At 36.8% G+C, this 21,355-nt stretch overlaps 1 protein-coding gene and 2 long non-coding RNA genes across 4 annotated transcripts in view; 1 reads left to right on the forward strand and 2 right to left on the reverse strand.

The window, feature by feature from the left end:
• Positions 1-21,355, forward strand: part of LOC148726371 (uncharacterized) — a 447,217-nt gene that overhangs the window by 411,925 nt on the left and 13,937 nt on the right. The window lies entirely within an intron of this gene.
• On the reverse strand, positions 1,403-5,307 carry LOC148726394 (uncharacterized). The gene is made up of 2 exons (XR_015989504.1): positions 2,418-5,307; positions 1,403-1,907 (listed from the first exon to the last, which is right to left on the reverse strand). It is a non-coding gene; the product is annotated as an uncharacterized LOC148726394 (long non-coding RNA).
• On the reverse strand, positions 6,704-21,319 carry LOC148726395 (uncharacterized). Its single transcript, XM_088727331.1, has 9 exons — positions 21,109-21,319; positions 20,108-20,248; positions 18,302-18,990; positions 17,677-17,970; positions 16,411-16,704; positions 15,189-15,482; positions 13,987-14,280; positions 10,588-10,881; positions 6,704-9,724 (listed from the first exon to the last, which is right to left on the reverse strand). The coding sequence occupies exons 3-9, from the start codon at positions 18,963-18,965 to the stop codon at positions 7,116-7,118; spliced, it is 4,743 nt and encodes a 1,580-aa protein (XP_088583457.1). The 5' UTR covers positions 18,966-18,990; positions 20,108-20,248; positions 21,109-21,319; the 3' UTR covers positions 6,704-7,115.

Below are 21,355 nucleotides of genomic sequence, written 5' to 3' on the forward strand. Positions count from 1 at the left end.
TGAAACGTACAAACACGTTAACTAACAAATTAACATGTGAAAATAATACACAAGAAACAACAAGTGTGAGAGTAAAGTGTCATGTCTTGCACAAAAATACAAAGGTATTGACACGGCTAGGTTTAGAACCCAGACCTCTATACCCGGGGTCTAGTGTACTAACCATCAGGCTACTGAGACTCACTCTGTGTTTTTCTCAGCTCTGTAATATTCATAAGTTCCTCTTTCCCCCACACCCCCCCCCCTTCCCCGTTGTCATTGGCATTAAATCGGCATTAATTCATCTATAGGACCCCGATATCTCCTTTCATAATTCCTTTGTTAGAAGGTGCAGAGAGGTGACAAGACATTGTTTGTCTTCGTTAGCAATTCGAAGCTCTCCTACATATTGCCGGTTTTGGGATTTTGCAAACTAAAGATCTCCCTGACTGATTAATTTCACTTCCTATTGTTGTCATAGATTGTTTGGCCATGAAGCTGACTGTTTCAGGTAAAATAATCCATTTGCTTTTGCAAGATGGTTAACCATTTAAGGGACTCTCTCTCTTATTTCCACCCGGTCAATTTCGCGCCAAAAATAATTTTGACTGAAACTCTAGCTGTCACCTAAAAGACTTAACTTAGGACAGAGCTAATTAAAACTAGATATGTTTTGATTCGAAATAAACTTCTGACTTCATTAGGGACACTAATTATATCCCAATCCGTAGGGGTCGTCGCAACGTTTCAAAAATTGAATAACAGACATCCTTTGTAACATTGTGAGACATTTGATTCACATAGTTAAGCCACAAAATTTGAATCAGATTGCTAAAAAACCTGTCTAGGTTGCCAAGAAAGTTAGAATTTCCCTCTCAATATATTTGAAAAGGCGAATTTTAGCATATTTTGATCCCTCTAAATCGCCATCGGCCGATGGCCGTAAATAACCTTGATTTAGACGTTAAGTTTTGGGATTTGGGACCTGATTGACTATTCTATTCGACACAGCTGTTAAGTTTAGACCTATATAGGTAAACACATGCAAAACCCCTGTTCGTTTTCGACTTTTCAAAAGTTATGAGCGTTTTAATCAGCACATGTACGAGTATTTTCAATGGGTAATGCGGACCTCTCTGAAAGCAGAATCCCTGGTAACAACAAATTTTAACTAATTGACAGGGAAATGTGTATCAGCTGGAGGGGAGAATTAACGATCAGATCTTGGGAGTTAAAGGGTTAAGAGACAAGAGGAACAACACATGAGCAGGGTGGAAGGGAGGGGTGAGGTGGTCTCAACGTGTCCGTTGGAGAAATAAACTATGCCGTTAAATTTGTATTTGCATGTGTCAGGTGCTAAGTCACTAAAAACGAACAAAAAGCCAGGCGCGTAAAAAAAAAAAAAAAAAAAAAAGCAGCGGGAAACAGTGGCTTTCATTTATTGTCAGGGATATGGGGATGTGTAGTTTAAATACAATGCTGGGCGTCTGATTTTCTTAAAACGAGTCACTACTCACAAAACAACAACTCTCCAGAAACACTCCGTCAAACAACGGTGTATACAAAACAGAAACAAACTTTTAAAAGCCTAAGATCTTGTCTTCTGTACTAAATTGGCTGAGTTCACCCACTGAAAAGATATACTCGTAATCTATCGTCCACAGTAAGTTCGGAATCGAGCAAGTACAAAATTTCCATTTTAAATACATGTCAGGAGCTTTGACGTTAGACGCTCTTCTCAGCTCGTAATGGCCTTACCTCAATTTAATCCCAATCGCCTACTTGATATTGCCAGAAGTGATTAACACGTAGCTTCTCCCCATTATATTCATACATTATCCAGCAAACTGGTAATAAAAATTTAACACCTGGTAGTGTGCATCTAATATCAGATTCTCGTAACTAATTAACAAGGAAATGCGTAACACCTAGAGGAGAGAATTTACAATCAGATCTTGAGAGTAAAAAGGTTGAGGTAATTAAACCAACAAACTTAAAACTAGCCCCGTCTATTTGTCATCTTTTTAATTTATCTCTTGTAACTGGTGAACTCCCTGTTGAATGAATAAACTCTTTAGTTGTTCCAGTCCATAAAAAAGGAATTGAGATGAATTGAGATGAAATTATCGTCCAATTTCTCTTCTTTGCGTCATCTCAAAAGTATTAGTCACAGCGTTGTCTATTCAACTGCGTTAATAACCGCCTCGGTGCTCCTTTTGGCGATTCGAAACATTGTTTTCTCAAGGAACGCTCTACAGTTACACAATTATTGACATTCGCGGTGTTTGGTTCTCTGTACATCAACGCTTAAATTAAATTTTTATAACATGTTGTTTGGCTCCAGTGAGCGATTATCGCCACATTTCGCAATAGAGAAGAGAAACTAAAACAGTTCCGCCCAAAAAGCGAAGGTAAAGAAGCGTCAAAATAGCACTTACCTTTCTCAAATTTAGTCGTTCCGTACTGATGCGGAACTCGTAAACCACTGAATTCTACAACTTTAGAAAGCTCATGTTCTGATAAAACAAATCTTAACTCGACGATTTACATTTTGACTGACACAGTGATTAATTAGTCTTGCTGATAGTTAGACGAAAGTCCTACTGCAAGTTGCTCCTTTCCTCAGAGATGAAACCGAAGGCTTGAGGAAGAAGTTAGTAATACTCCGAGAAACCCGCTTAGTCTCCGCGTAGTGATCGAGAGAAAGAAACAAAGCATTGCGTCTCCAGCTTATTTTGAGTGGCACGCTATCATGCGAGGAATTCACGCGGACCAAATCTCTGACTCTATCAGTGTGCGTGACACTTGAATAATAATCATATAAATTGATTTCAAACAAGACTGGCTCTGTAAATCTTAAAGTGGTATGATGCATATATTCTTGTGAGCGTTTGTCGTGAAACTTGTACTGTCCAATAATTATACCTCGGAGATAAGTGGAGATCCCAGCACGGTGCATTGGAAGGACGTGGCTGTGATAAAAAAAAAAACAAAACAAAACAAAACAAAAAATTCAAATGCTTTAGCGTGCACCGCGGTGACAATGTTGGTGACAGTAGATCTTCGTGTCAAATTGGTCTGTAACTGTGAGTTATCAAAATTTCAAAAATGATCAGCAAGAAGAAGACTGAAAACAATTTATGATAAAAGAAATGCATTCTACCCAATCCTTTGTCACGTGACGTGATTAAAGGCATATATTAAGGGTTTTCACGCATGGCAGAGATTCACCTGCGCACATGTCAGACCTGGAGGATAACATGGATTTAAGGTACACTGATCAAGTTGTTTGTGGACAATTCAACCATGACAATGAAAAAAGAGGGCAATTTTAAAGAAATTTGCTTTTATCAACTGATTTAATAATGCAAATTGGCCAATGTTAAAAGTTTCTAAACATGACATTTCGGGCGCGGGAACGAAAAGTCAAGATTGAAAAATAAAGGAAGCGCTGTCTCGAGCGCTTCACTTTAAGCTTTTTCATAATCTCTCTTTCCTCTCTCCGCTGACGAATTTGTGATTGCAGTTACACCATAATACAGGTGACCACATGATTTAATTAGAGGCTGATTTTGGTGGATACGTTGCTCATCTTGTTTATGCGATTCCATTTTAAACTCTTCTACCACAGTGGACAGTTAAGGTTATTTCTTTGACGTATTCTCTTTGGAAATGAACGGAAATACTCCTGCAAAATCCAGTGGATGGTGAATCTCCTAAACGACTGTAGAGAACTCATCACTGAAACAAACCGTTCTTTTACTTTTCTTTGTATTTTGGGCTAGACTGCAGAATACCCGACCACTCATTTACATGTCATTAAATAAGAATAGGGTCTATTGCGTTATGCCTCGTTCTTCAAAGCCTCCCGACACATGTAAATGAGGTGGACGGGTAGTTTGAAGTTGATCCGTGTTTCAGTTGCACAGACGCTTGAACAGGCAAGCGTTACCTGACAGAAATACCCCCTCTCCCCCACCACACGCCGCCAGAAAAGAAAATAATATAAACGTATTCTGTCTTATGTTAAGCCTCTCACATAAATACTGACAACAGACATTGCTCGCCCTCACATTTTGCTCCTCTTTCTTGTTTCATTCAGTATTGAAGAATCTCTTTTTTCCTAATCACTGACGGCTTTTCCTAGAATACTGACCTGAGGGTTTAATGTCCCATGGAAAAACAAGAAAGGAAAAGAACGTGCCGACAAGAAAAGAAAACATGGACAGGATCAATCGGGAATGAATTCAAAGTGAGAATAATTGCATTAGGCCACTCTTATGCCATTATTTACAGTCACATTAGTCAACCTCGTTCCCAGGGCCTTTCCCTTAGTTGGGGGTGAATGAATGAATGAATGAATGAAAGCCTTTATTTAAAGAGGGTAGCACTTAATAGCCAGAGACCAATAAACTTGTGGCCCTCACAGATTACACAACTATATAATCAGATAAACATGTAAGCTAAAATATGTAAACATTTAAAATAAGCATTTAAAATAAGACAAGATTCAATTAAGAAGATATTATTAAATAGTAAAATGATGTAAACATTGTTGTTCCTTAAAAATCTTGGCAAACATGTTCTTTTTAAAACATGCTACAGAATCTAGTTTCCTAATTTCAGTACTATTCCACAGTCTTGTAGCCGAAACAGCGAAAGAGCGTCCTCTCTCTGATTCTCCGGGCTTTTGTATTTAGGACAAACAACATTAATGCTTGAATATCTAGTGTTGCGGGAGTGCCGCTTATTATTCAAAATTAGGTGTTCATTAAGATAATTCGGCAAACGCTTATACATTATTATGCATTTATCTATCTTATGTTGCTCATAAAACGGAATCCAACCTAGCTTGTTAAACAAAGCAACTGATGGTGTCGTGCGATCGGCATAAGAAATAACTCGTGCCGCACGTTTTTGCAATCTTAAGACCCAATAAACCGACTCTTTGTCGCAATTTGCCCAAACCACGTTGGCGTAAGAAATAACAGGGCGAATAATGCTATTATAAAACTGAAGTCACTGTTTAAGAGGTAAACAGGCTCGAATCTTACGCGGTATTGCGATTCTAGAGGCTATCTTTTTACATACTTTCTCAATATGTTCATTAAATGACAATTTGCTGTCAATTTCTACTCCTAATAAGGTGGCACAATCCACATTATTGAGCTGTTTTCCGTTTACAGTAACAACTATGTCACTTCCATTTATGTCAGCCACACATCTTTTCCCAGTGATCGTGAGTACTTTAGTCTTGTCTTCATTTAAGGGGAGCTTATTTGCTGAAGCCCAAAATTGAATTTCAGAGACAGACTTATTTAGTGAGGAACTCAAGTTGGCTAAGTTTTTCACATCCGCAAAAGCGTTGGCAGGCATATCGTCTGCGTAAAGGTCCAACTGAGCACTTTTATACAAGGGCAAATAATTAATAAACAAAATGAAAAATAAAGGATCTAAATACTGCCCTGAGGGACTCCATGCAACATCAAAGCTTCGCTTGACTCACTCCAATTTACACGGACAATTTGCTTCCGATCCGACAAATAAGAGTGACACCAGGCAAGCTCCCGGGTGACTATACCGTACAGCTCCAACTTACGCAACAATAGCTTATGGTCCACTATGTCGAAAGCCTTTCGATAATCGACCAGGACCATGCCGCATACTTGATTATTATCTAAGCCGAACAAAAGCTCGTAGCGAACTTAATTAGGTGGAGGGGTGGAGCTTGAGGTGGGAACTAAGGGCAAAGGCCTTTGGAACGCGGTTCTCACATCCGCTAGTAATATTGTAAGACTTTATTTATTGAGGATAGCACGTGATAGTGCACAAACACTAATAAACTTGTGGTCCTCCTAATTACAATAAATATATAAATACAATAGAATCATTAATATATTGAAGAAAAAAAAAAAAAAAAAAGATTACAAATATAAATAGAAATTTAGCTAATTACAAATAATATTTAATTGATAAAATATATAATACAAGATAATATAAACAAGTAAGAATATATAAAACTACTATCAATAAAATTTACCGATTAGCGATTTACCGATTAAATTTACCGATTTACCGAATTTACCGATTAAAATTTATCGACTTAGCCTCGTGTGCTAACTTTTTTTCCTTTCCACATTTTGATGTAATCTGCAATCTATTACGTAGCATATACAGGGCAACGTGGAATCTGAAGTCTGTGTCACAATGGCCTAGAGAGCGATTTTTGTATTAAATAATTAAAACTTCCTGTTAGCGCTCACTGCAACAACTTAACCGTGATCTGCACTCTCCCTCGGTTTTACTTCATATAACGGTGCATGCAAAAACGACAAACTACTGAAGGCATAAACCTGTACGATAAATTGGCTTGGTTCACGCAATAAGAAATTTAATCCCGCAACCTATGTTTGCAATAATTGACTCGGTTTAAGAATGGCTCAAGAATGAGTTCGAAATCAAGTAAGTGCAAGAAAACAAGCCTTTTTTCAGAAAATGCCAGAAGTTATTAACATGTAACTTCTCCCTGTGATATCCATATATTATCTGGCAAACAGGTAATGAGAATTTAACACTTAGTACTACAAATCTAACACCAAATTCTCGTAACTAATTAACTAGGAAATGTGTATCAACTAGAGGGAAGAATTTACAATCAGATCTTGAGAGTAAAAAGGTTCAGGCAATTAAACCCACAAACCAAAGGTATAGGAAGCAAGCAACCTATCAACAAATTCTTTAATCAATGCGATTCTATTTACAACAATCGTTTTATTTCACTCACATTGAGCTATAACAGTTCAAGTACTTTGTAACTCTCGTTTACCCAGAAAAAAAGATCTACAAAAGTTACTTCGAGTACCTATAATAATAAACTATCAAGTCCACAAAAACTATTAACGTTTTCAGGCTTCAAGCTGCTTTCACGACAGCCTTTTACCATAAAGTTCTACTATGATCAGTAATGATTCAAAATATTTTGTTTCCACCCATTTCGTAACTGTTCCTTTTTTAAGATTTAGCTTAAAATAAAGATCATTAAAATAAATTGGCGAGATCTCTTGTAAGCTAATGATGTAGATTAGTTTGACGCTGCTTCCCACTTTTTACAGAAAGTGCTTTAAATAGCTATATTTCTAAATTGCAAGTTGAAAACCTGGTCTGTATTTCTCCACTATGGCTTGAACAGATTTTTTTTTTAACTTACTAATACTATAATTATCCCGAATATCTAGTCTGGTTAGCGTACAGCTTGGATTCTTTAACGCTTCACATAGACTGTCAACATCGGTACCAGTGATCCCATTGGCATTCAGATTTAGTGTGGTTAGCTTACAGCTTGGATGCTGTAAAGCTTTACATAGACTGGCAACACCGGTATAAGTGATCTTATTTTCCCTCAGATTTAGTTTGGTTAGCTTACAGCTTGGATGCTGTAAAGCTTCACATAGACTGGCAACAGCGGTATCAATGATCTTATTACTCTCCAGATTTAGTGTGGTTAGCTTACAGCTTGGATGCTGTAAAGCTTCACATAGACTGGCAACACCGGTATCAGTGAACCTATTATAACTCAGATTTAGTGTGGTTAGCTTACAGCTTGGATGCTGTAAAGCTTCACATAGACTGGCAACACCGGTATAAGTGATCTTATTACGACTCAGATCTAGTCTGGTTAGCTTACAGCTTGGATGCTGTAAAGCTTCACATAGACTGGCAACACGGGTATCAGTGATCTTATTATAACTCAGATTTAGTGTGGTTAGCTTACAGCTTGGATGCTGTAAAGCTTCACATAGACTGGCAACACCGGTATAAGTGATCTTATTACGACTCAGATCTAGTGTGGTCAGCTTACAGCTTGGATGCTGTAAAGCTTCACATAGACTGGCAACACCGGTATCAGTGATCCCATCCCTCAGTCGTCCTATAATCAATCCAGACACAAGAGAGTGTTCATTGATCAGTGAATTACAGACTCGTTGTATTCCAGACATTGTTAGGTGGGAATCTAAAAGGTTCAACTTCTTAACTGGGACGAACTTATCAGAACATTTGCGTTGTGCCTCTCTAGCTTCCTCTTTATTTAGTTCACTGATAATGTCTAATACAAATGATACTGCAATGCTGTCTATATCTGATAAACCACTAAAATGCATGACGCCGAGTGAACTACTGAACGCTTTCGGATGATTCCTGATAAACGTTTTAGCGAATTCTTTGTCTTGATACTCACTCAGACACTTTGCTCTGAGTAATCCAGTAAAATGCCCTGAAACTTGACGACGGGTCAACAACTTTTCCATCAGTTCCTCTTTTCCCTCACTTGACAAAATGCCAGCCATGAATTGGAAAACCATTTCAGAGCATTTCTCGACTGGAATACAATTTTCCTTTACAAACCAATGGGCGGCTAAGAATTCTTGGACAGTGAGGTGTGTGAAGCTGAAGTGTTTCGTGGTTTTGATCGAACCAGTCCTATAAGGCTGACCACAGTAAAGAAGACCACTACCTTTTAGTTTGTTGACTTCTTCCAACTCAAAACCGCCTTCTATCTCGCTTTCATCAAAAGTTGGCTTCCTTTCAAGCAGAAGTTTTGCCGCAAGTTTCGATAATTTCTCTAATGTGGTTTTGATGACCGGAGGAGGCTTGAATTTGTTAGGAATTTCTTTGTGTTTGTATTCTGACTCAGAGCAGTGCTTAAGTTCAAAAATATCAATAAGTTTTGTGTAAATGTCGGTTGTTGAGACAGGAAGGTCACGAGGATTTCTTGTTTCGTTTAGAGTATACTCCATCTCGAAGCACAACAGATAACAGAGCATAGGAATATGAGCAAAACTGACTAGGTTCTCATCCTTCATGACATGTTCAAGCACAGCGCTCTTCATATTTTCGTTTTCCTTGAAGTACTTTTCAATGTATTCTTTAACCTGTTGTGAAGAAAATCCTACAATTTCTACGTACCGTTTAAAACGGATTCCTCCCAGCTTATCCGATTCATCAGGCCGCGAGGTTACAACAACGACAGAACCTTTCAGTATCTCTCCCTTGATGAGTTTTGAACATAAAGCGGCCACCGGCATTTTACATCTAGCGTCATTCTGATATTCTTTCCCCGAGTCTCCAGTGATGTAATCTTGCTGAGAATACTCATCATAGCCGTCAAGGATAATCAAAACTTCTTCGGGATGGTTTACAATATACTCAAATGTAACGTCATCTAATATTGAAGAAAAGTTTAAGATTTCGCGCAAGGTCACACGCTTTTCCTGAAGGAAATTCAATTGACGGAAAGCAAACAAATAAGCAAATTTAAAATTTGGAATTTTAATATCTTCTCTTGCTTGGAATAATTTCTTGTTGGCCCAATCGCGAATCACCTTTTGGCAAAACAGAGATTTTCCAATCCCTGCTTTTCCAACGACAAGAATAGAATTAGGATTCTCCTGATCACTACTCGTACCGAGGAATATTTCATCACAGTGCTTAACTGGAGTACCGCTGACTTTTCCGAAATACTCAAGGTCTTCTCTCCTTGAAGGAGAGGTCCTCCTCCTCTCCTTGAGGTCCTCTCTCTCTCTCTCGTCATTCCTGGTGAGGCCTTTTCTTCCATGTTGTATGAGAAGATTAGTGAATATTTCATCCGTTTTCGCGTTGGAAATGGTGTGAGAGGCTAGCAGTTTGGGTTGGTACTCCGTTTGGTCCGTAATGGAAGTCTTTAAAGCTGTAGTGTAAGCAGTTATGGCTGAAGGATAAGAAAGAGAAAATATTGAATAAACAACAAGAACGCGAGGAGAACAGTTTGTGTACTTTACTGAATTCTTACTCTTCAGGGTTGAACTTTTAACATGAGTTGTTGTGTAGGGACTAACGGCTAAACAAAAGGGAAAGGAAAATATCTTATTAATAATACGAACACGAGTAAAGGCAGTTTAAATACTTTCTATCGAATTCAGCACAGGGAGATTAACTAGCAAAGAGCTGAGTGCTTGAAAAGTATCTATTGCGTCTATTAGTTGAGAAATCGATCCCTTTCCAACGGATAGAAAAGGTTGTTTCGTTAAGGCGTCATTTCTCCCTTAAAAATCAAGTATATCATAGGGTCAACCAACCCTTTCGGGCGGCTGGTATATCAGCTGACAATGTCCACTACTGCGAGACTGTCTGAAAAGTGAATATTTGCAGAGGTAATCGTATAGAGCCGAGTAAAATTAAGGATTAATTTCACGCGTGCTTTCAGAAATCTAATAAGAAGATCAGTAACACACGCTGTTAAGCACGTTCGTGGAAAGCCATTTCAGTTTTCACTTAGCTTTATTTTTGTACAACAACGTCAAAGAAATGAAAGCAACCCTGTTGAAAAACACTTGCCAGCAATGATATCAAAAGTTTTGGGCAAAGGTAACCTATTTTAACGTTTTCTAAATTTTGCTACGTGCTGCGGTATGAGTATTAAACCTATTGTCACAAAGTTTCTCAATTCTTTGTTTTACGAAAAGCAGCGTTACTCCTGGATTTAGGACCCAACTATTTATTTATTTATTTATTTATTTATTCATTTCATTAATTTTGCAACTATTCTACCCAAAGTTAAGGTACAGTACATACCACTCTTTGTCTTAAATGTTCTGACGTCTGGCTCACTGTCTCCTTGTTTGTTGACAGCAAACAGCTTCACTTCGTACTCTGCGTCATACTCGAGACCAGTTATCTCGTAGTGAGTTTTCACAATGTTTTCCCTTTGAACCAGTTGTGTGGATTGTGTCATGGGTTGTTTCGTCCATTCCAGACGGTATTTAATGCTGCAATTACTGCCGTTGGCCTCTACTTCTGACCAGGTCACAGTGAAATGTAAGTCAACTTCACCTTCTGCATTTGTGATGATTGGTTTCTCAGGTAGACCTGTTTAAAATAATGATTCTTTTAAATTTTGTCTCTGCTGAAAGTGTAATACTATGACTTGATTCATTGGCGTGCGTGATGAATTTGAATTTCAGCAACATTAGCAACATAGCCCCCCCCCTTAAATAAACTAGTGGATTTTTTTTTTTAATACTTGTCACACACTTTGCCACCTGCTGATTATCCTATCAGTGGGGAAAGGGGTAGAGGGGTTGAAAGAATCGAGAAGTGATTTAACCCCTTCCCCCAGTAAATTCCCTGAAAAGAGTGCAAAACTATTCAAAACAATGATTCTTTTAAATTTTGTCCCTGATAAAAGTGAAATACTGACTATATTAGTAGATTCTTTGACCTGTGTAATGAGTTTGAATTCCCTAGCAACACAGCCCTCCCTCCTTAACTTCACTAGCAGATTATTTAGCTTTTTTAATTACTTTGGTGACACTCTGCCACCTGCTGATTTTTCTTTTAAGTAGGGGAGAGAGAGGGGGTGGGGTTTAAAAAAATTGAGAACTTTGTTTTACCCCCCTTGCAAATTCACTGAAAATGTACAAAGTTGGAATAAATGTACTCAGTAAACATACATGCCAAAATATTAAATCATGATTTAAAATTCACAATATGGGCCTCAGCAGTTTTAAGTTAAATCCAAACTCAACTTGTTATTTCAAAGTAAGACAGCAAGTATAATAATTAGAACTGAAATGTAAGAGTAGAATAAAGCACATTTGGCGCAGTTTGCAAATCAAAATCCACAGACAAAAGATTTTCAATTCTGTACCATGATCATTGAATTGTGTACCTTCAGAGGCATACATTTCCAAATGGTTGGCTGGCAATCAACACCAAATTAAAAAAAAAAAATTAAACAAATTGACATAATGATATACATTAAAACAAGGTTCATGAACTACTTGTCCTAGCATAAAAAAAGTTAATCACAAGTCTAACAAGTGTGATTTACAACCAAATCAAAATTAGTGATAGTTAAAGAGATGCTGGGCAAATCATTCTCTTATCTTATAGGAGAGCTGAAGTATGAGTATTAATCCTGTTGTCACAAAGTTTCTTAATTCTTTGTTTCACAAAAAGCAGTGTTACACCTGGATTCAGGACCCCACAATATTCATTTCATTTCCAACTAATCTACTTAAATTTTTAGGCAGAGTAAAGGATATGTTAAAGTGACACTATTTATAGCCCGATGAGTATGGATATCATAGTATTCAAGGTCGCTAAGGAGTAACTATGCAGGGGAAACTACCTCTGATGTGATGTGTATGGAGATCCTTGAATGGGTTGCCATGGAGGAAATATGAAGCGTGAATGGGACACTAACTATTGGGGTGTGGAACTTTAGGGAAGATCAAGTTTATATGTGACTTGGAGGTAATACAGAAGTTCAAGAAACATTTGGTATGAATTCACTTGCAACCTATGATTGTACAGTATGATACAAAGTTGGAAAAATGTTGCAGTAAATATGCTAGAATACCAAATGATAATTTAAGGCTCACAATGTCAGTTTTAGCAGTTTCTAGTTTCATCCAAACTCAACTTGTAATTCCAAAGTAAGAAAAGAACTATAATAATAATGATTGGTATTGAAATTTGAGAGTATAAAATGATGCAAATTTGGATGCAGTTTGTGAATCAGAATGCACAAACTCAAATTATTTTTATCACTCTTCTTATGAGAGCTGCAACACGAGTATTAAACCTGACGCCACAAATGTCCTCAATTCTTTGTCATCTGAAAAGCAGTGTTACTACTGGAGTTAACAATGGCTAAAGAATAGGTAAAGGAAAATATCTTATTAAAATGTGAACACCAGGAAATCCAGTTGAAATACTTTTTATCAGTTTCAGTCCAAGGAGATTAGCTAGCACGGAGCTGAGAGCTTGTAAAATGTCTATCGTGTCTATAAGATAACAAATTGATCCCCACTTATGCTTAAGCAGATTTCTTTTTCTGATTCATGACCAATCCGGGACCTTTAGGCAATGGATGTGCTTAACCCCAAAACACCAATATGTAATTAGAACAGCATTCCGACTTAGCCGCTACTTTGGAGATCAAGAAGGCCGCCGAGGTGGAGTTAAGACAAGATTTTTGAATCTGAATACTTTAAAACCATTTTTGAAGTTTTGAAGTTTACCTAACTTCATAGAAAAGTCAAAATCTGCAATTGGCAACAAAATTGTCAACATATTAGTCTTTCTATTGCCCTGGTTAAGTTAACCTATTTGCCTGAATAGTCCCAGGCTCTAAGAGAAATATTTACATTATCAAACGACAGATGTTGAAACAGGTGCTGTGACAATTGGTTCCGTTCTCATCTAGTTTTGGAGTACAGTCGAGGTGAAAAATCTGGTTAAAAACCGTTTCAAGGCGGAGCATTGCTACATTCAGCGATGTGCGTAATGAATTCGAATTCCTTAGTGAGAGAGGCCTCCCTCCCCCTCCCCCACCCCCTTGAATAGACCAGAGGATGTTTTAGTTTTTTTTAATTACTTCTCTGAAACCTTGCAACCTGCTGCTTTTTTTCAAGTAGGAGGAGAGTGGAGGTGGAGTAGAAAAAATAGAGAAGTAATTTGTATGGATTCCCAGGTCGGGACAAACTGGCCAGGAGACATTACCTAAAGGAATGTTGAAGGAGTACTAAAAATGGATATCATAGGCATAGTTGGCAAAGGGGGAACTATGCCTGTGGAACTAACAATAGGGTTGTAGAATTTTTAGGGGAGATCAACTAATGTGACTTGCAGGTAGCCTGTAAGTTCAGAAAACGTTTGGTATAGATTTGGTCTACAGTGAGGTGGTACATAGTTGAAAAAATGTTTACAGTAAACATATATGCCAGAATATTAAATCATGACTTCAAGTTCACAATATGGGCCTCAGCGTGTTCGAAAAAGTTTGGGAAATCATTGTCTTTTCTTTTACAAGTGCTGCGGTATGAGTATTAAACCTATTGTCACAAAGTTTCCCAATTCTTTGTTTTACGAAAAGCAGCGTTACTCCTGGATTTAGGACCCAAGTATTTATTTATTTGTTTATTACATTTGCAACTATTCTACTCAAAGTTAAGCTACGGTACGTACCACTCTTTGTCTTAAATGTTCTGACGTCTGGCTCACTGTCTCCTTGTTTGTTGACAGCAAACAGCTTCACTTCGTACTCTGCGTCATACTCGAGACCAGTTATCTCGTAGTGAGTTTCCACAATGTTTCCCCGTTGAACCAGTTCTGTGGATTGTGTCATGGGTTGTTTCGTCCATTCCAGACGGTATTTAATGCTGAGATTACTGCTACTAGCCTCTACTTCTGACCAGGTCACAGTGAAATCTTTGTCAACTTCACTTTCTGCATTTGTGATGGTGGGTTTCTCAGGTATACCTGTTCAAAATAATAATTCTTTTGAGTTTTGTCTCTGATGAAAGTGAAAAACTTACTGTAACTACATTCTTCGCTGTGTGTAGTGAATTTAAATTCCCTAGCAACACACCTACCCTTAAATAAACAAGTGGGTTTTTTAGTTTTTTCAATTACTTCTCTGAGATTTGGCAACTTCCTGATTTTCTTTTAAGTAGAGGGGAGAGGGGGGTGGGGCAGCAAAAACGGAGAAGTAATTCTTACCCCCCTTGCAAATTCACTGAAAAGGTACAAAGTTGGAAAAAATTTACTCAATAAACATCTATCCCAAAATATTAAATCATGACATAAAGTTCACAAGGTTATATCTAAAAACAACATGTTACTTCAAAGTAAGACAACAAGTATAATGATTGGTACCGAAATGTACAAGTATAGTAAAGCAAATAATTTGGGTGTAATCTCTGAATAAAAATACTTAGACAAAAGATTTTTAATTCTATACCATGCATGATCATTGAGGTGTTTGCTTTCAGAGGCATACATTTTCAAAATCGTTGGCTGCATGGTAATATAATCAATACCAACAAAAAGATTCAATAATTGATGCAACAAGAAACATCAATAAAAGATTGATAAACTACTCTTTCCAGCATTAAAAATTAGAGACAAGTCTAATCAGTGCAATTTACAACCAAGTTTAGGTGATAATGGTGAAAAAAATGTAAAAATGTTGGGCAAATCATTCTTTGTTTTTTATACAAGAGCTGCAGTATGAATACTAAGTCTGTTGTCACAAAGTTTCTCATTTCTTTGTCTTTAATTAAAAGCTGTGCTGTCACTGGATTTTAGACCCAACAGTATTTATTTGATATTTCATTTCAACAATTCTGTCAAATGTTAAGTGAGAAGTCTTAAATAAAGGTACATACCACTTTTTGTCTTAAACGTTCTGACATCTGGCTCACTGTTTCCTTGTTGGTTGACAGCAAACAGTTTCACTTCATACTCTGTGCCATACTCAAGACCAATCATCTTGTACTGAGTTTCCATAATGTTGTCCTGTTCAACTGATTTTGTGCATTCTGTTATGGGTAGTTTTGTCCATACCAGATGGTATTTTATGCTGCAATTAATGTCGTTACCCTCTACTTCTGACCAGGTCACACTAAAATCTTTGTAAACTTCACTTTCTGCATTTGTGATGATTGGTTTCTCAGGTAAACCTGTTTGAAACAATGATTCTTTTCAAATTTGTCTCTGATGAAAGTGAAATATGTACTATGACTAGATTCATTGGTGTGTGTAATGAATTTGAATTCCCTAACAACATAGCACCCCCTTAAATAAATCAGTGGGTTTTATTATTTTTTAATAACTTTTTACACTTTGCCATCCACTGATTTTCTTTTGTATAGGGGAGAGGGGGCGTGGGATTGAAAAAAATCGAGAATTTTACCCCCCCCCCTAGGAAATTCACTGAAAAGGGTGCAAAGTTAGAAAAAAATTATGTACTCAGCAAACATATGTCGGAATATTAAATAATGACATAAAGTTCACAATAAGGGCCTCAGCAGTTTTTAATTATATCCAAACTCAACATGTTACCGTATTTCAAAGTAAGACAACAAGTATAATAATGATTGGTACTGAAATGTAGGAGTATAATAAAGCAAATTGGGTGTAATCTGTGAATCAAAATACTCAGACAAAAGAGTTTTAATTCTATGCCATGATCATTGAGGTGTTTGCTTTCAGAGGCATACATTTTCAAAATCATTGGCTGGTAATCAATACCAACAAAAAAATTCAACTAATTGATGCAACAAGAAACATCAATAAAAGATTGATAAGCTACTCTTTCCAGCATCAAACATTAATCACAAGTCTAATATCAGTGTCATTTACAACCAAATTAAAGGTGACCATAGTGAAAAAATGTAAAAATGTTGGGCAAATCATTCTCTTTTCTTATACGAGAGCCACAGCATGAGTATTAAGCCTGTTGTCACAAGGTTTCTCAGTTCTTTGTCTTTAAGTAAAAGCTGTGCTATTACTGGATTTAAGACCCAACACTATTAATTTATTTCATTTCAACAATTCCACCAAACATTAAGTGACAAGTTTAAATAAATGTACATGTACAGTACATACCACTCTTTGTCTTAAATGTTCTGACATCTGGCTCACTCTCTCCTTGTCTACTGACAGCAAACAGCTTCATTTCGTACTCTGTGCCATACTCAAGACCAATTATCTTGTACTGAGTTTCCACAATGTTTCCCTGTTGAACCAGTTCTGTGGATCCTGTCATGGATTGTTTCCTCCATTCCAGACGGTATTTAATGCTGCCATTACTGCTGTTAGCCTCTACTTCTGACCAGGTCACAGTGAAATCATTGTCAACTTCACTCTCTGTATTTGTGATTGTTGGTTTCTCAGGTAAACCTGGGCAAAATAATGTTTCTTTTAAATGTTGCCTCTGATGAAAGCGAAGCATTCATGGTAACTAATTAAAATACATAAACATGTAAATTAATCATTTCAACAAGTAATAAAAATGCAGAAGGTCTTCACAAAACAGTGGTTGGTTTGCCAGGTCAACCTATTCAAATGTATGTCTTCCAAATTTTTTCTGATGAATGCCAAATAGTTCAATCATGTTATTCCTACTCTAAAACATGAGTAATTGTAAATCTGTTAGGGTTTCACAAATAGTATTGATAGAAGGGGATTTACACTGTCAATGATTTTCATATTGTTTCCATGGCCCAGTTGTATTCAAACTTGTACTAAAAGCTAAAAATCTAGGTTTAATCTACCAATCAACATAAGAGGTAATTGTAATCAAATGTCATTGAAAAGTAGAAAAAAACACATGTATGGAAATCGTCATTTTTTTTTTTTTGACAAATGATATTACCCCTTCGCACCCTGACATTCTCTGTATACATGTTCTCCATAATGTACTCTTTACATTTCCTACAGTGCTGACATTAGGAGAGTTTGTTTAACAAGGTCAGGGCTCCTATAGCCTGTGATCATTTCCCTTACTCTTGTGTGATTCAGCGATGATAATTTAAGGAGAAATTTGATGATAGTTAAGGGTTAAAAAGTTTAAATGCAGAGGCTCTCAAAATCACATGTCAGATCATTTCATTACGCTGACTGTTTACATGCATGCCCACTACCATTCATTCAAACTGTTTACCATTTTATGTTGCTTCGATTATCCAAACGCTCATTTAAAAACAAAAAACCCACAAAACTCTGTTCTCTCAGTGTGCAATAATCATGTTGGCATTTTTTTCAGACAGATTACATGGTTTCCATTAGAAAGCATCCATGTGCTACAATAAACAAAGAGTTCTGAAATGAAGTGGCAAATGTTAAATCCAATGAAATTAATTAGGTACACACCAGTCTTTGTCTTAAATGTTGAGACCTCTGGCTCACTTTCTCCATGTCTGTTGAAGGCAAATAGTTTCACTTCATACTCTGAGTTGTACTCAAGATTGGTAATTTTGAAGTGAGTTTCATCAGTGTTTCCTTGTTGACAAAGTTTGCTGGCTCCTGTCAATGGTTTCTTCCTCCATTCCAGACGGTATTCAGGGCTGACATCGGTGCAGTTTGTATTTGATGCTGACCAAGTTAGAGTGAACTCTACATCCACCTCACCTTCCTCTTTTTGGATGGTTGGTTTGTCAGGTAAACCTTTGAAAAATTAGGATTTTTAATTCCTGACAGATGCAACTGTTACTAACAATAGATCTTTGAGGTAATTAACCATATCTCTAAAACATTGAGTGTTCATCTTGTATAATGATCTCTTTCACAAATGATATCAATGCAAAACTATCCATTACAATTATGACATTATGACTGAACAAAAGAGTTACATCAAGTGCATTTTCTATGCTCCTTGAACCCTTTGTATTACTTTGCTCTCATCTCATTGGCCTTTAATTTGTTTAGCCAAAATATGATTCTTCTTTTCTTAATTCTGTACAATTCCCTAACCAATGTACACTACAATTCAACTCACCTAAGATGTCTTCTACTCTTGATTTCTTGAACCAAACTGGATCACATATAAGCTGCTGCTCATTAATCTCAAAGTTTAGAATACCAACTGCTTTAGTGTTCCTCTCACCCTCTTCCAGTAAAACAGTCGAGCAACACTCTGCAGGGCTGGGTAGGTGACTATCATCATTAAATTTTTCAGGAACACGTTTCCCATCAGTGTATTTGTATCGATTACTTTCAATATAACAGAACAGAGGTTTGCTTTCCTTTACACCTATCTTAGGTTCAAGATCCTTTAAGATACTGCAATGCTTGCGTCTAAATCGGTCATGGTTTAGCTCTGAACACTCTGAATCAACAAAAATCACAACCAATCCAGAAGTGTTATAGAATGGACTTTCCTTGATGATACTCCCCAACTGAAAACATTTTGATTTTGAATTTGATTTAGTAAACTCCACTTGATATTTCTCAGCATCAAAGTTCTCTTTTGGAATAAGTCTGCAACTTGTTATGATAAAGTACTCACTCCAATCAGGGTTTTGGACCTTAGGCTCATAAATTAAACACCCCCAGCCAACAGCTCCATCTTGACGAGTTATTTTGCAGAGAGCCTTGGGTCTCTCCCTTTCAAGTACATCACATGATGGCTGAAACATGAGCTCCCTGAAAGATTTTGCCATTTCACTGGTAAGAAGCTAGGATTACCTTGATATAAGAGAAAAAAAAAAAACACTTAATAACATGATATTCAAGTTACAACCATAAAGATGCACATACAGTCATACTGAATTTGTTTGGTTCAAAGACCTTGCAAGCAGGCTGGTCATTTATCAAATAAGATCCATGTAATTGACTTTGCCACAGGAGTAGTCCTGTTAATGGTCTTAGTCCATCACTAGATTATGATAGCCAGTAATAATATTCTCATACTTAAAATGTTCATCATGTTACTGTTGTGATTCCCCTAAAAACCAACTCTGATCCACAGGGATACAATTGGCCACTGAAACCAGAATGCTCCCTACAATCAGTGGTTTTAATAAATTTTTCCATCTGAAGCTGCCAATGGTGTATTAGGTAAATGTGGCCAGAAAGGGGTTGTAAGACCAATTAAACCCAAACACAAGAGCCTCAAAATAAATCCTTACAAAACCTCACAGATATGTTAAGGTAGGGATGGAAAACTTTATTACCCCTGCAAATTGAGACTAAACAATTGGTTCATGCTTTCAACTGTGGGTAACTATTTATGAGGTTTGGTGAGTAAATGTTACTGCCATGCAAGTATTGAACAATTGGTTAATGCTCTCAACTGAAGGCATTTTGAGGTACGGATGGAAAATGTTATTTCCCATGCAAATACTGAGTTGTAATTGGTTCATGCTTTTAACTGTGGATATGGTAAGAAATTGGATGAGGTTGAGCTGGATATTATGAATTATCAAAACCAAGGTCAGAGTTACACAGACACAAAGATTGATATTCTTGGTAGCATGTACAAACTGAGTTCAATAATTGTATTTTTATGCTTTTTTTTAAAAAAATCTGCTAAAAAAGACTATTCTCTCTAAGTTAACAAAAGTTTGAGAACACTATACTGATTAACTGGGTTTGGAAACAAGGCAGACCACGAACTTGACTTGATAACCCAATATCTGCAGCAGGCGAGTCAGTGAAGCTCAAAGGAAAATAATAATTTAATAGATCAGCAGTATTTAAATATAAATTATCCTATGTATATGTTCAAAAAGTTTCAGGTTTTCCTTTTTCTTCCATTTGTTTTATTTTACAGATTTACATGAGCATTTCAGTGCTTTCTTACCTTTGATGCAAAAGCAGCAGTTTTATGTTTTCCCTCAAAATGTTGTGTAAGAAATATGCATGTCAACCCAATGTTGATAACCTCTTGCAATTGCTCGTTGTTTGCATCTCTTCGTTTGACCACTGTATCACTACAGAGACACTAAAGAAGCAAAGGAGCAGAGTAAAGGCTTCCTTATTAAAAACTGTTTGAGAAACTATCAATTATCCTCTATAATTTATACTGTCAGTATTATTTTTCCTTCCATCTTATATTGTTTATTTATATCTCTCTACTTTTGTGAGTAACTTAGAGCATGGTAAAATTAAAAACTTTGTACAGCACATGTACTCCAAATCTATTAAAAGCTCTCCAAATAATCAAAATTTTCATGCATCAATTCTCTAGTTATCAGTTGTCCAAAATTATTGACTCAATATCCAATATGTAAATGACAACAGTCCTGCATGTATAACAAACGAAGAAACTAAGGTAAATATTTTACACATTGTCTTGAAGACTTTTTCGTTTTATGTTTCATTAGAGCAAGAATTTACTTATTTTCAAAGAAATCCATAGTAATAGGACGACTGCAAACGTTTTAACCAAGCAATGATTGTTGTCTTCCTGACAGTAAACGAGTCTCCAATTAAATGTTTGCGCTGCCACTCTTCGAGCTTACTTTTAAGTAGATAATCAAAGTAGTGTCAACTACCTCAAATTAATTCAACATACAAAAAAAATACCGCAAAACAAATCCCTCAAAACTTGAATAAGTTCAAAGAAAATAGAATATTAACCAGATCCAAGAACATTCCAGAAGTCTCCCACACCCAACCAGTGAACCGAAAGCGAAACTAAGGTTGATGTTTGGTTCCCCATTAATCAAAGCTTACATTAATTGCGTACAACTCATTGTTTGGCTTTAGCGAACGATTATGGCCAAATTTCGCAATAGAGGAGAGACAAGAAAACATTTTTACCCAAAGGCGAAAGTAAAGCAGCGTCAAAATAGAACTTACCGTTTATTCAGTCGTTCCTTGCTGATGCGGAACTCGTAAACCGCTGCATTTTATGACCTCACGCAGCTAGTGTTTTGGCAAAACACATAATAACTCGACAATATACAATTTGGCTGACACAGTGATTAATCTTGTTAATAATAAGACGAAAGTCCTCCTAGAAGTTGCTCCTTTCCTCAGAGCTTACACCGAAGGCTTGATCAAGAAGTCAGCAACATGGATTCGAAGAAACTGCCTCGTTTCCGCG

Source organism: Stylophora pistillata, chromosome 7 (genome assembly GCF_964205215.1).
Source record: "Stylophora pistillata chromosome 7, jaStyPist1.2, whole genome shotgun sequence".
Taxonomy (NCBI): Eukaryota; Metazoa; Cnidaria; class Anthozoa; order Scleractinia; family Pocilloporidae; genus Stylophora; species Stylophora pistillata.